This window comes from Prionailurus bengalensis, chromosome A2 (assembly GCF_016509475.1).
Source record: "Prionailurus bengalensis isolate Pbe53 chromosome A2, Fcat_Pben_1.1_paternal_pri, whole genome shotgun sequence".
Lineage (NCBI taxonomy): Eukaryota > Metazoa > Chordata > Mammalia > Carnivora > Felidae > Prionailurus > Prionailurus bengalensis.
In genome coordinates, this window is record NC_057348.1 from 150,176,620 (window position 1) to 150,190,340 (window position 13,721).

General features: G+C 37.4%; 1 protein-coding gene across 7 annotated transcripts in view; it reads left to right on the plus strand.

Annotated features, from left to right (window-relative positions):
- Window positions 1-13,055, plus strand: part of AGBL3 (AGBL carboxypeptidase 3) — a 75,150-nt gene extending 62,095 nt beyond the window's left edge. For 4 of the 7 annotated variants that reach the window (XM_043589563.1, XM_043589566.1, XM_043589565.1 and 1 more), the window contains 3 exons: window positions 930-1,126; window positions 5,928-6,159; window positions 11,271-13,055. In XM_043589563.1, coding sequence (XP_043445498.1) covers window positions 930-1,126; window positions 5,928-6,159; window positions 11,271-11,670 — 829 coding nt within the window. In that variant the 3' untranslated portion in view covers window positions 11,671-13,055. The remainder of the gene's footprint in view (window positions 1-929; window positions 1,127-5,927; window positions 6,160-11,270) is intronic. The other 3 variants (XM_043589567.1, XM_043589568.1, XM_043589569.1) reach the window with 1 other exon arrangement.
- The last annotated feature ends 666 nt before the right edge of the window (window positions 13,056-13,721 follow it).

Consider the following 13,721-nt stretch of genomic DNA (forward strand, 5'->3'; position numbering starts at 1 on the left):
TCAGTATTCCCAAACTGTCCCCATTGGATGCCTTAAAATCTACAACTAGACATTTATTTGTCTGTATTTATCATTGCATTATCTGAGTTTCTCTTTTTGAAAAGAAACATTTCTGGCATAAGGTAATTATTTAACAGTTTACAATGGATGACTATCAAATGTGTTACTATCTGTAATAGCAGTTGGAGCACTGGCCACCTATGTTTTGATACTCGTACCTAAAACACATATAATACTAGCACCAAAAAACTGGAAAAAGAATAGAAAGTGAATTCAGGGATAACAGATAAACTGTGTAGTTTCGTCTAAGCCAGGAATAATTATATCACCAGTCCCCTTGGCAAGTTAGAAACAGTGACATGAACAACCATCTAAGCAGTGGAAGAGTAAGTATCTGAGGATAGACTGAATATATCCAACAGAGGAAACATGGTCTGCACTTTCTTCCTTCCTCAACTCTCCTAAGAACTTGGTTTCTACTTAGCATAATGGGTTCTGTAGAAATATGTAGACTCTCCTGCCCCAAAAACTTAGAAAATTAGGTAAGATACCATCTTTAGGCATACCTGTACTTGGATCTAGAATTGATCAAACTAAAACAATTTTTAAAAATATATTAGTTATCATATCTATGGAAAGCAATCAAATGATATATCAAAATAGGAGAAAGTAAAGTGTTCGAGTTACAAGATGTGAATTCTAGACCTGCCCCTCCCTCTTATTAGCTGCATGATCTTAATATTCCCTCTCTGATGTAAGATAGGGATAACATTGGCCATCCTGCCTGTATCATAGGACTGGTAAGATCTCCAAGTAAGGTAATAGCTGTAAGAATCCTTTACATACTCTGACGTGTAATATACATTACATTACTCTTGATTAGATAGCTCGTGGTTGACATTGAAATCTGAGTACCCAATTTCTTTCAGCTCCCAAAATAAGATTCATAGGCTCAGCAAAGACCAACAAAGACAATTGGTAGAAACTGGTGAGAAGTCAATCCAGGAAATAATTCAGCCCAAGAGCACTGATTTGTATGGAAACTGTTTCAAAGTGACATCCTTCAAGTGTCCTATGAGCACACAAATTCCCAGTTGGACTGAGAAGACAAGGATCCCAAGAGGAGGTGTTTTGGGTTTTTTCTTATTGTTTCAGATTTTAATAAATACAAAGGTTGTTTTCACTGTATCATTAATAAATCCTATGAAGTTTGGATTATGAGAACTGCTTTTATAAACAGGACTAATAGCCATTTTATTCTTGATTCTGAAAAATATTTGCTTAATTTCTGTATGAGTCTATTACAGAAAAAAATTATTTCAGTTTAATATAGCTTTGAAAAAAACCCTAATTGCCTTATTCCCAATACCCCCTTGTTATTGGTGTCCTTTCCATACTATAGAATAAAAAAGTAATGAACTGATACACATGACATGAATGAATCTCAGAATCATTGTGTTAAGTACAAGAAGACAGATACAGAAAAGTAAATGCTATATGAAATCTCATGTATATGAAATGCAAAGTAACTCACAGAGACAAAAAAAAAAAAAAAAACAGATAAGGGTTTCCTGGAGGAAGAAGGGATAGAAAAGGAGATGAAGGCAAGAATGGACTGGAAAGGAACACAAGGAATCTTTTAGGGTTATTTTCTAGGTCTTGATTGTGGTGATGGGTTTCACAGTTGTTTACAACTGTTGAACTACCAGGGTTTTAGTTTCCAGGGCAACAAGCTGGGTAGAGTTATCCTCTGCTGAGACGGCAAAGACTGAGGGCAGAGCAGCAATTCAGTTTCGACTTGGTTTTGAAATGCCTTTCAGACACTGAAATACAGGTACTAACTAAGCAGTTGGATAGGAGTCGAGTTCAGGGAAGAGGTCTGGGCTAGATGTACATTTGGGAATTTTCAGATAAAGATAGTACTTTAGGGTGTGAACCTAGACAAGACTTCTAAATGAGTACAGATAATAGAAGAGGGTTAAGGAGGAAATCCTTAAGAATTCCAGTACTGATGGATCAGAAAAAGAAAAGAACCAACAAAAGAAGCATAAGGAGCACCTTGTGGGCTAGGAGGAAAACCAAGAGGATATGTTGTCCCGGAAGCTAAGTAAGAAAGTGTATCAAAGAGGAGGCAATAATCAACTGAGTCTGATGCTTCTGATAAATGAAGTGGATTTACTTTTGGGTTTTACAACATGGAAGTATTATTCAGGATCTTGATCAGAGAAATTTCAGTAGAATGACAGAAGCACAAATCTAATTAAAGTATATTTTAAAATAGGAGAGAGAGTGGAGACAGGTAGTCTTCATGGAATTTTGTTGAAAAAGGGAGATTTTTTTTTCAGTGCCCCCCCCTCCATAGGTACTAAAAATTATGTTTTTCAGCCTCATTCAGCCTTTCCTGAGCTGAGCCGAGAGTCTCATCACTTACTGATTACATTATCTTACAGGCATATGTCCTCATAAATCTTGATGACATACGAATAAAAACTCTACAATTTTTTTTTACTGAAGTCATTTCAGAGGGACTTGTCTTTAATTCTTTTCTGTTGCCCCTTTCTTTACAATATATACATTTAGAGCTGTACATTTTCCTCTAAATTCCTAGCTTCATTATCTGTTTATTACAGAAGGAATTCTGTCCTTTCCCCTTACTGAACTTACCAAGTGGGAAATGAGATGAATTCTGTCAGAGAATAGTGAGAGATCTAGGCAGACTTCAGTTCTGGAAGAGTTCATATTTACTGATGAGCTATGGTACAAATACAGAGATTCAGCTGACTGAGAAGAGTAGGGGAGGAGTAAATTCATAATAAATCCTGGCAGACAGGTTTATATCCAAATTATTTCTTCGAATTTGGTAAACAAACACAGTATCCAGTCTTCTATTTAGCTGGACCACCAACACCCAGAAGTGAGTCCTGGTATTCCAGGCATCATTTCCGTTTCCTCAGAACATGATTTCCCTGCACAGATTCATATTATTAGCTGCCTATAAACATTTCATCTAGTGCCATCGATGGACTCTAAATACTGGTCAATCCTAACAGCAAAAGGAAATCCAGTTATTGAAGATGAGTGATGGATTTAAGAGGGTTTCTTATACTATTCTCTCTTTTGGGGGATATTGAAATTTTTAAAAATGAAGTCCAAATGTTTCTCTCCCAGGTATCAGTGGTGCCCTAGAACTCGTACCCATCAATTTCCTCAGGGACATAATTCTAATGACTACCCTCTTTCTCACTTTCTCAAAATATAGCAGCATTCACTTTTAATTTTTTTTTTAATGTTTATTTTTGAGAGAGAGAAAGCGCAAGCAGGGGAGGGGCAGAGAGAGGGAAACAGAGGATCTGAAGCAGGCTCTGTCCTGCTCTGAACAGTGAGATCGTGATCTGAGCTGAAGTCGGACACTTAACCAACTGAGCCACCCAGGTGCCCTGCAACATTCACTTTTAATAATGGACGCTTCCATTTTTAAAAAGCCAAATTGTCGGGGCGCCTGGGTGGCGCAGTCGGTTAGGCGTCCGACTTCAGCCAGGTCACGATCTCGTGGTCCAGGAGTTCGAGCCCCGCGTCAGGCTCTGGGCTGATGGCTCAGAGCCTGGAGCCTGTTTCCGATTCTGTGTGTCCCTCTCTCTCTGCCCCTCCCCCGTTCATGCTCTGTCTCTCTCTGTCCCAAAAATAAATAAACGTTGGAAAAAAAAATTTAAAAAGCCAAATTGTGAAAAATTGAAACATAAACAAAAGTAGAATACAATAATGAATCCACCGGTGCCCATGACCCACCCTTAGTATTTATCGGCATCCTGCTATTCTTTCATCTATATTCCCACTACTTTTTTTGTGTGTGCTATTTAGACCATTTAAAGTATCTAAAGCATTTGGAGCAAGTTCAGCAAATCATGTCATTTTGCCCATACATAGTTCAATGTAGGTCTCTAACTAGATAAACATTTTATTTTTTAACAAAGCACAACCTATTTCTTGCTTTTATTCTAAGTGTATTCTCCTTTTTCTTCTGTGGTCTACATACCACCTTAAGCATCCTAAGTAATCCTGCCACATCCTTTAAAATGTCTACTAGTCTTCTTCAGGCTTTATGCATGGTTTCCTTTTATCCCTTATCTCTCTTCCTGAGTACACTGAATTTTTAAGAATTGTGTTGAAATGTACATGAAATAAAATTTATCATCTTAACCATTATGAAGTGTAAAGTTCAGTTTTGCTAAGTATATTCACATGGTTGTGCACACAATCTCCAAAATTGTTTTCATCTTGCAAAACTGAAACTCTATACCCATTAAGCAACTCCCCATTTCTCCCTCCTCTCAGCTCCTGGCAAGTATCTACTTTGAGTCTTTTTGACTCTGACTATTCTAGGTACCTTATATTAAGTGTAATCAAGTATTTGGAAGACAAATACTTAGCATTTGTTTCACTTAGCATAATGTTCTCAAGTTACATCCATGTTATACCAGGTGTCAGAATTTCCTTCCTTGTTAAGGCTGAACATTGTAGGTACATAGCATATGTTATTTATCCATTCATCCATCAGTGGGCACTTGGATTGCTTCCACCTTTTAGGCTACTGTGAATAATACTCCTTCTATGAACATGGTTATACAAATAACTCTTTGAAACCTGCTTTCAACTCTTTGGGGCATATACCCCGGTGTAGAATTGCTGGATCATATAGTAATTCTATTTTCAATTTTTGAGGAACCACCATACTGGTTTTCATAGTGACTGCATTTTACATTCCCACCAATAGTGCTCCAGGGTTCTAATTTCTTCACATCCTTACCAACACTTACTTTCTGGGTTTTCTTTGGTGGTAGTCTAAGTAATTGAGAGGGGAGATAAACACTTTTTTAAAACATTATACTAATTATCATAATTAAAATAAACAATTCCTTCATATCATGTAATAAAGAAGGGATTTCTAACATACTCTTCCCATGGTTTTTCCCATATCTCCATCCTTCTGTTTCCCAAGGTGAGAAGCTTTGGAGTCACCACTGGTTCCTCTCTTCTCTCATCCCACATTAATTCATTAGGAAAATCTCAAAATACAGTAAAACCTTGGTATTGGAGCATAATTCGTTTTGGAAACATGGTTGTAATCCAAAGCACTCATTTCTCAAAGCAAATTTCAAGAACCATTGGCTCAGTTGTGATCATATGACATTCGGCATCACCTACCACTCGTATTGCAAGATACCGCTCGTTTATCAAGTTAAAATTTTATTAGAAATGTTCGCTCGTCTTGCGGAACACTCCCAGAACAAGTTCCTCGCAATCCAAGGTTTTACTGTATAGGATTATATAACAGCAGGATCCTGTTAAAACAAATCTTAGATCGTGACACTCCTCAAAATCTTTCAGTGCTTCCCCATTTCATACTTAGTAAAATCAAAGTCTTTACAACGGCCTGTGAGGCCTCATGTGAACAGAGTCCAAATTACCTACCTGAGCTGCTATCTTCTTTCTTGATTCAATCTGCTGTAGCCACTTGTGCCATCTTGGTGATCCTTCAATGCACAACCATGCACCTAGCTCAGGGCCTTCACACTTACTCTTCCTCTTGCCCAGAATGCTCTTCCCTCTGGTATCTGCCTGACTCACTCCCTGACTCCTTTGACATGTCAGCTTCACAGGGAGGCCTTCCCTGAACGCCTTAAAAAAAAAAAATAAAAATCTCTCCCCTAAGAATTCTTTATTCCCCTCCCCAGCTTTATTTTACCTCGTAAATTTTATCCCGACATATATTTTACTTTTGATTTGCTTATTTTCTGACCCTGTAATTAAAGTATGAGCTCCAAATGGATAAGAATCTTTAGGTAGATCTTGGCACATAATGTTCACTAAGTAATTGTTGAGTCAATTCAGTTCATGTATTTATACATATTTTTGTGGTTGCTCCACAGATCTGCATCACAACTTGAAAAGAAAAATGAAAGAATGTACTTCTTTCCAAAGCAAGAAGACTGGCATAAATTGGACAGATGATGAGAAAAGAATCTACAGGGATAAAAGAATAGCTCAAACTCAAGAAATACTGCAGTATTTGCTCCCTATCATGGAAAGCACTAAAATTGTGCAAAACCCCCAGATAAAACAGATACTCAATCCAAGAACCAACTTCCAAATTCAACATCAGTAAGTCAATACAATTTTGTCATTCTCAGCTATTTAATACATTTTTGGTAAAGAAGGAATGCTTATTAATTCATTAAGAATTGTTAAGAAACAAACATACCCTCTTAAAAATGGCAGCTATATCACATTTGACAAAGGAACAAAAGCCCAAAGCCATCAAAAAGCATTGGCTATGTGAAGGGAGTAGGTTATCGGGCCTTATTTGATTGTCTATTTGCATGACATTACTCATTAGTTTGAATCTATGAGTAAAGTATGCATGAATAAAGTGTGACCATAGCCTGACTTCAGATTTCTCCAATGTGTTTAAGCCCTATAATCCTAGGGAGCAACCAGAATTAGAAAAAATTAACTGGAGTTACTTCAGTTTATGGATATTCAGAAGAAAGCACAAAGGATAAGACCAGATTAGGGCGCCTGGCTGAAGTACTTTCTATGTGCCACACACGATTCTATGTTTATATACACACATGCACATATTTTACATTCTACACATAAGGAAATTGGGCTACAACGAGGTTAAGTAATTTGTCCAAGGTCACACAGCCAACAGGTAACAGAACTGCTATGCCAGTTAGACATTCTGCTTTCAGAGTCCATCATCACTGTGCTTTGATACTTCTCTTTAAAATATAAATGATAGGGCACCTGGGTGGCTCAGTCGGTTGGGCATCTGACTGCTCGCAGTTCGTGAGTTCAAGCCCCGCGTTGGGCTCTGGGCTGACAGTTCGGAGCCTGGAGCCTGCTTCAGATTCTGTCTCCCTCTCTTTGCCCCTCCCCCACTCGTGCTCTCTGTCTCTCAAAAATAAATAAAAAACATTTTTTAAAAGTTTTTAAAATACAAACGAAAAACAGAAGATCAATATACTTAATATTCACAGATCACCTACACATCAGTGACAAAATGTGAGTATTTCGATAGGAAAATGAGCAAAGCCTAAGAACCATAAATTCACATAAGAAAAAAAAATGGCCAACAAACATTTACAGTGTTTAATTTCACTTAAAGGAGTGCAAATTAAAACAATCATGAAATACTGTTCATTTTTGCCTCCAAGTGGAAGAATTCACTTACTGGTGATTGGAATATGAACTGATACAGAGGCTTGGGAAGGCAGTCCAACAATATAAATGAAAAATCCTCAATGTCATACATTCATTTTGACTAAAAAATTCCATTTTTAGAAATTAAACCTAATTTCTAAAAGGAAAAAAAAAACCTAGGTAAGAGCTTTCTGAATGTTCAACAATAGAAGATTGGTGAAATAAATTATAGTATATCCATAAAATGAAATGTTATGTGACTATTAAATATTATAAGTACATATTAATTAACAGGGGATAATGTTCATGATGCACAAGTGAAGAAGAGCTACAGAACAGCTTTGGTATGGTTACATTTGTACACTACCCAAATACATTTAATGTGTGCATATTATACACACTCAAACACAAGGATACCTAGAAAAAATCTCTGGTAGCACATAGTCCCAACAATAATTATCTCTGGATAAAATATTGGCAGAGGATGATACTACTCTTTATGCTTTTTTTTCTTAAATTTTGATTAATGCCTATTTCTTTATTATATAATCAGCAAAGTCAAAAAATTATAAAAAATAGGCAACTGGTAACAGTTTTTAGTCAGATGGGATAGCTATCACTGAAGGCAGTGCCTAACAGAAATTCTATCTAATGGATCAGTTAATATGCAAGAAACAGATAGCCTAGGCCTAAGCAAACAAGGGATCCATCACATATAATATCAGCAGACTCAAAAATCAGGAAACTAATAACAAAATACAATGGACCTAGGCAAAGGTGACAACTAAGACATAGCTTAATTTTTTTTTTAATATATGAAATTTATTGTCAAATTGGTTTCCATACAACACCCAGTGCTCATCCCAAAAGGTGCCCTCCTCAATACCCATCACCCACCCACCCCTCCCTCCCACCCCCCATCAACCCTCAGTTCCCAGTTTTTAACAGTCTCTTATGCTTTGGCTCTCTCCCACTCTAACCTCTTTTTTTTTTTTTTTCCCTTCCCCTCCCCCATGGGTTCCTGTTAAGTTTCTCAGGATCCACATAAGAGTGAAACCATATGGTATCTGTCTTTCTCTGTATGGCTTATTTCACTTAGCATCACACTCTCCAGTTCCATCCACATTGCTACAAAAGGCCATATTTCATTTTTTCTCATTGCCACGTAGTATTCCATTGTGTATATAAACCACAATTTCTTTACCCATTCATCAGTTGATGGACATTTAGGCTCTTTCCATAATTTGGCTATTGTTGAGAGTGCTGCTATAAACATTGGGGTACAAGTGCCCCTATGCATCAGTACTCCTGTATCCCTTGGATAAATTCCTAGCAGTGCTATTGCTGGGTCATAGGGTAGGTCTATTTTTAATTTTCTGAGGAACCTCCACACTGTTTTCCAGAGTGGCTGCACCAATTTGCATTCCCACCAACAGTGCAAGAGGGTTCCCGTTTCTCCACATCCTCTCCAGCATCTATAGTCTCCTGATTTGTTCATTTTGGCCACTCTGACTGGCGTGAGGTGATATCTGAGGTTTTGATTTGTATTTCCCTGATAAGGAGCGACGCTGAACATCTTTTCATGTGCCTGTTGGCCATCTGGATGTCTTCTTGAGAGAAGTGTCTATTCATGTTTTCGGCCCATTTCTTCACTGGGTTATTTGTTTTTCGGGTGTGGAGTTTGGTGAGCTCTTTATAGATTTTGGATACTAACCCTTTGTCCGATATGTCACTTGCAAATATCTTTTCCCATTCTGTTGGTTGCCTTTTAGTTTTGTTGGTTGTTTCCTTTGCAGTGCAGAAGCTTTTTATCTTCATAAGGTCCCAGTAATTCACTTTTGCTTTTAATTCCCTTGCCTTTGGGGATGTGTCGAGTAAGAGATTGCTACAGCTGAGGTCAGAGAGGTCTTTTCCTGCTTTCTCCTCTAAGGTTTTGATGGTTTCCTGTCTCACATTCAGGTCCTTTATCCATTTTGAGTTTATTTTTGTGAATGGTGTGAGAAAGTGGTCTAGTTTCAACCTTCTGCATGTTGCTGTCCAGTTCTCCCAGCACCATAAATTAAAGAGACTGTCTTTTTTCCATTGGATGTTCTTTTCTGCTTTGTCAAAGATTAGTTGGCCATACGTTTGTGGGTCTAGTTCTGGGGTTTCTATTCTATTCCATTGGTCTATGTGTCTGTTTTTGTGCCATAGCTTGATTTTTTAATCATTATTTTCATGAGAGATTTCTTACATCCTTCAAACCCAGAAATTTACTTAGTGTGGATTACCCTGAATCTAGAAGAGTAGATATATAGTAGGTTATATTAATTAAGAACTCTTTGGTTGCAAATAACAGAAACCAGTTTAAGCTAGATTAATCAAAAAGCATAAGGTAGGGTAAGAGGGAAGAGTTCTGAGAAAATCCAAGACTATTTATGGAAATAAAGAGGAGAGAGGATTCAGCCAGGTCTCAGAAAAGGACTGACACTGGGGAATGGAAAGCTACCAGGGCTCTTTATCCATCGTCAGTCTCTGCTTTTCTTGCTCTACAATAGTATTTTCATACCTCTTACCCTCACAAATTTGCATCCTATAACACTTTAACTCACAAGACACGCTTTCATTGCCAATTCTAAATTATAGGGAAAGGCAATGTGGTTGGCAGCCATACCAGTAGGTTACAGATCAGACAGTTACAAATATGGCTGATGGAAGGCCTAGCTCTGTGGATCAAGAGGCAGTCCCCAGAGAAGGGCAAATTGTGCCTGGGGCAGACACTTCCCAAAAGTTTCTAATGTAGGTATACATGGATATAAGAAAGAGTATGAAAGTAGCAAGCAAGACCATTCTTAACAGATGGATTCACTGTATATTTAAATTATTTTTATAATTGGGGCGGCTGGGTGGCTCAGTCGGTTAAGCGACCAACTTCAGCCCAGGTCATGATCTCACAGTCTGTGAGTTTGAGCCCCACATTGGGTTCTGTGCTGACAGCGCAGAGCCTGGAGCCTGCTTCAGATTCTGTCTCCGTCTCTCTCTCTCTGCCCCTCCCCTGCTCACGCTCTGTTTCTCTCTCTCTCAAAAATAAATATTAAAAACTTGTCTTAAAAACTATTCTTAAATGTCTTAAAAAACTATTCTTATAATAATTAAATATTTTTTGTTCTTTGAACTTTTTTATGGCTGCCTTTCTCTTTTATATATACTTGGCCTGACTGGCTCAGCACACATACCCAAAGTAATTACTGAGTAAAGTGAGAATAAACAAAAAATGAGAAAATCACACCTTTGTTAAACCACTTTACACCTCAACCCAGGTTTAGACTAGAGAGAGACTACTTAATGTATTTTATGGCAGAATTATCATATTAAAGAATGTAACATCTGAACATAGGGCTTGAACTTAAGTGGTCTGTTCTGTTCTTAACCAAAATGAATAGAGTCTAGTATATTAGCAAGACAATTTACGTCTCTTAACTTACCTCCAGTCCAACACTGGTCAGAAGTCAGACATTGAGGAATAAATCTCATGTTTGACATTCCATCTAGTAAAGATACAAATTCTTGTGAAGGATTATATAGATCAAAATGTGATTGGAGAGAGTTTTCACTTCCGGGAAGATGAAATAGATGCAGCTTCCCTCTTTGGGATTCATACTGATCTTTTTCCTGACTATAGAAAAAAGCCAAGACCTATAGCAGTATACCAAGCACGTTCTAATAGGATAAACAAGTCGATTTTTAGAGAAAAGTGGAATTTTAGAGAACATTTATTGTAACTAGATGTATAGGTAAGGCCCGGAGGCCCAGAGTGGCCATTATATCAGGAAGCCTGGGTCAGGGCAGGCATCTCAATAAACATATCCTCTGGGCATTCAGAAGTACAGGAATGGAGTACTTCTGAAAAATCGTGACCAGAAATGAAGACATAGATCATTCTCATAGAAATAATGGTGAAAGTTTTAAGGGAAGAGGAACTCACCAAAGAATTTAAAAATATGACTTAAGCTATCACAAATACCTAAGGACTACAAACACCTAAGGTACGTGTGGACAAAAACTCATGTATTTTATTTCTTCCCTAGATTAAAGCCAGCTACTTTCATAAATATAAAGAGATACAGCACATCCTGGACACAACCCAGAAATCCCCGCTTTACAAGCCAAAGTAACCTTGTGGTAAGCTCTTCAGAGTGGCTCCAGTCTGTGTCCCAGCGGTCATTTGAAAGTTTGTCACCTCTCAAGGTGCCCAAGAAGAAGAAAAAACACTCTCAAATCAAGGCCACAAAGACTCAAGATGTGAAACCTCTCAGCAGCAAATGGGAGACTGCTCCCTCAAGTTTTGAGAAAGATGCAGATATCAAAGGAAAGAGTCTTCAAGCTGAAGGATCCAGTGACCAAAACTCTAAGCAAATAGCTCCACATCTAACTAGGAATAGGGATGAGCAACCAAATAGGAATTATGGACAACCTACTTCCATTTGAAGTTCCAAAGGGACAAATAATTTAGCTTTATACTACTCTGAAAACTGTGGATGAAAAATAACATATGCTTACATAGTAAAAAGAAAAGGAAAAGAAAGAAAAATGAGAAAGCCCTCCCCACCCCTCTATCTCTATCCCTCCCCTTACACATACATATACTAAACTACAAATTCTAGATAACTCTTATTTAGTGGGAACATCTTTTAGAGATTTAAAAAGAAATCCAAAGAAAATACAGAAAATTTAGAATTACTTATTTATATATAATTTTTGTCAAGATGGAAAAAAATCTATGAACTTTTGAATTCTCCCAAAACAACTTATGCATAAAACTCAAGGAAGGAATGGCATATACTATGACTTTAACATCCCTACAAGGCACCTTAATGAATCAGCAAACATCATTTCTTGATTTTCTGTTACGTCTTTAGTGTGCTGGACACCACCAATGATATAAAAGACATTTCTCCCCACTGGAAGGTTATTGTATAATTGTACATATAAAGCACACATGACTAAAATAATTATAGAATAAGATAGTACATAGTGAAGTGCTAAGTTGTACATCTCCAATAATTAAAATACTATATATTAAAGGATGTTAAGTACACAGAGCAAACGTGTGTCACAAAATAACACCAAAATGCATAGATTATGGTTCGTAATAGTTCTTTTACTTCTCAAAGTATAGCAAAAATGTAAAAGATTAGATGTGCAGTTTCCTTTAGAGTGGACAAATGTACATCTCCAGCCATTCATTCATGGGAAAGCAAGTGGAGCATCTCACAAGTTTATCATTCATAAGACAGTGAGCACTGGTGGGATTCCTTGAGGACACTACAGAGAAACAGATAGGTCGGGCAAATAATAAAGATGGATGTGATAGAAAACAAGAGCCACAGGTCACCAATGGTGTCCATTACAGGGTAAGGTAAGCAGAATGAGGATCCGGTAGGTGAGTACATAAAAGTTACAAGCTACAAACCTAGCTCATGGTAGCAAGCCCAAACTAGGAAAATCTAAAGTTGGGTAGTCTACTCTTAACAATAATTCCAATAGCCAAAGGTTCAAGGAGAGCTCACTGGGATATTAAAAGAGTAGCTACTATGTTTTTGTTTTATTTTTATTTTTGTTTTGAATTTTTAGAGAAGGTTCACAGCAATACTGAGCTGAAAGTACAGAGATATCCCATAAACTTCTTGACCCCCACACATATATAGCCTCCCCATTATCTCCATTGTCCACCATTTGTTACAGTTGATCAACCTACACTGATAAATCATTACCATCCAAAGTCCCTAGTTTACCTTAGAGTTTTACTCTGGGTGTTGTATATTCTATGGATTTGAACAAGTGTCTAATAAAGTATATCCACCATTACAGTATCATACATAGTTTCACTGCCCTAAATATTCTCTCTTCATATTCATCCTTCTCTCCCCACTAACTCCTGGCAACAACTCATCTTTTTACCGTCATTATAGTTTAACCTTTTCAAGAATATCACATAGTTGGAATCATATAGTATGTATGTGGTCTTTAAGATTGGCTTTTTTCACTTAGTAATATGCATATAAATTCTATCATAGCTTAACAGCCAATTTGTTATAATGCTAAATAATATTCTATTGTCAATAAAATTTATAAACCACTAGCAATAAAAACTAAGAAAAAAGACACAAATTACTAATATCAGAAATGAAAGAGGGACTGATCCCATAGACATTAAAAGGTTAATACAAGAATATTATGGAGGGAGCCAAGATAGCAGAAGAGCATAGAAGTTTTTTTTTGCATCTCACATCCATGAAATACAGCCAGATCAACACTAAACCATCCTGCACACCTAGAAAACTGATTTGAGGATTGACACAACAATCTGCACAACCTGAACTACAGAACTCAGCAGGTATGCAGAGCAGAGAGATGAAATGGGGGTGAGAGAAGCCACGGAGGGCAGGGAGCTGTTTTTGCTTGCAGAGAGAGGACAGAGATGGGGGGAGAATATGGGAAAAGCACCCCCCCCCAAAAGCAGCTGGAGAGAAAGTGAA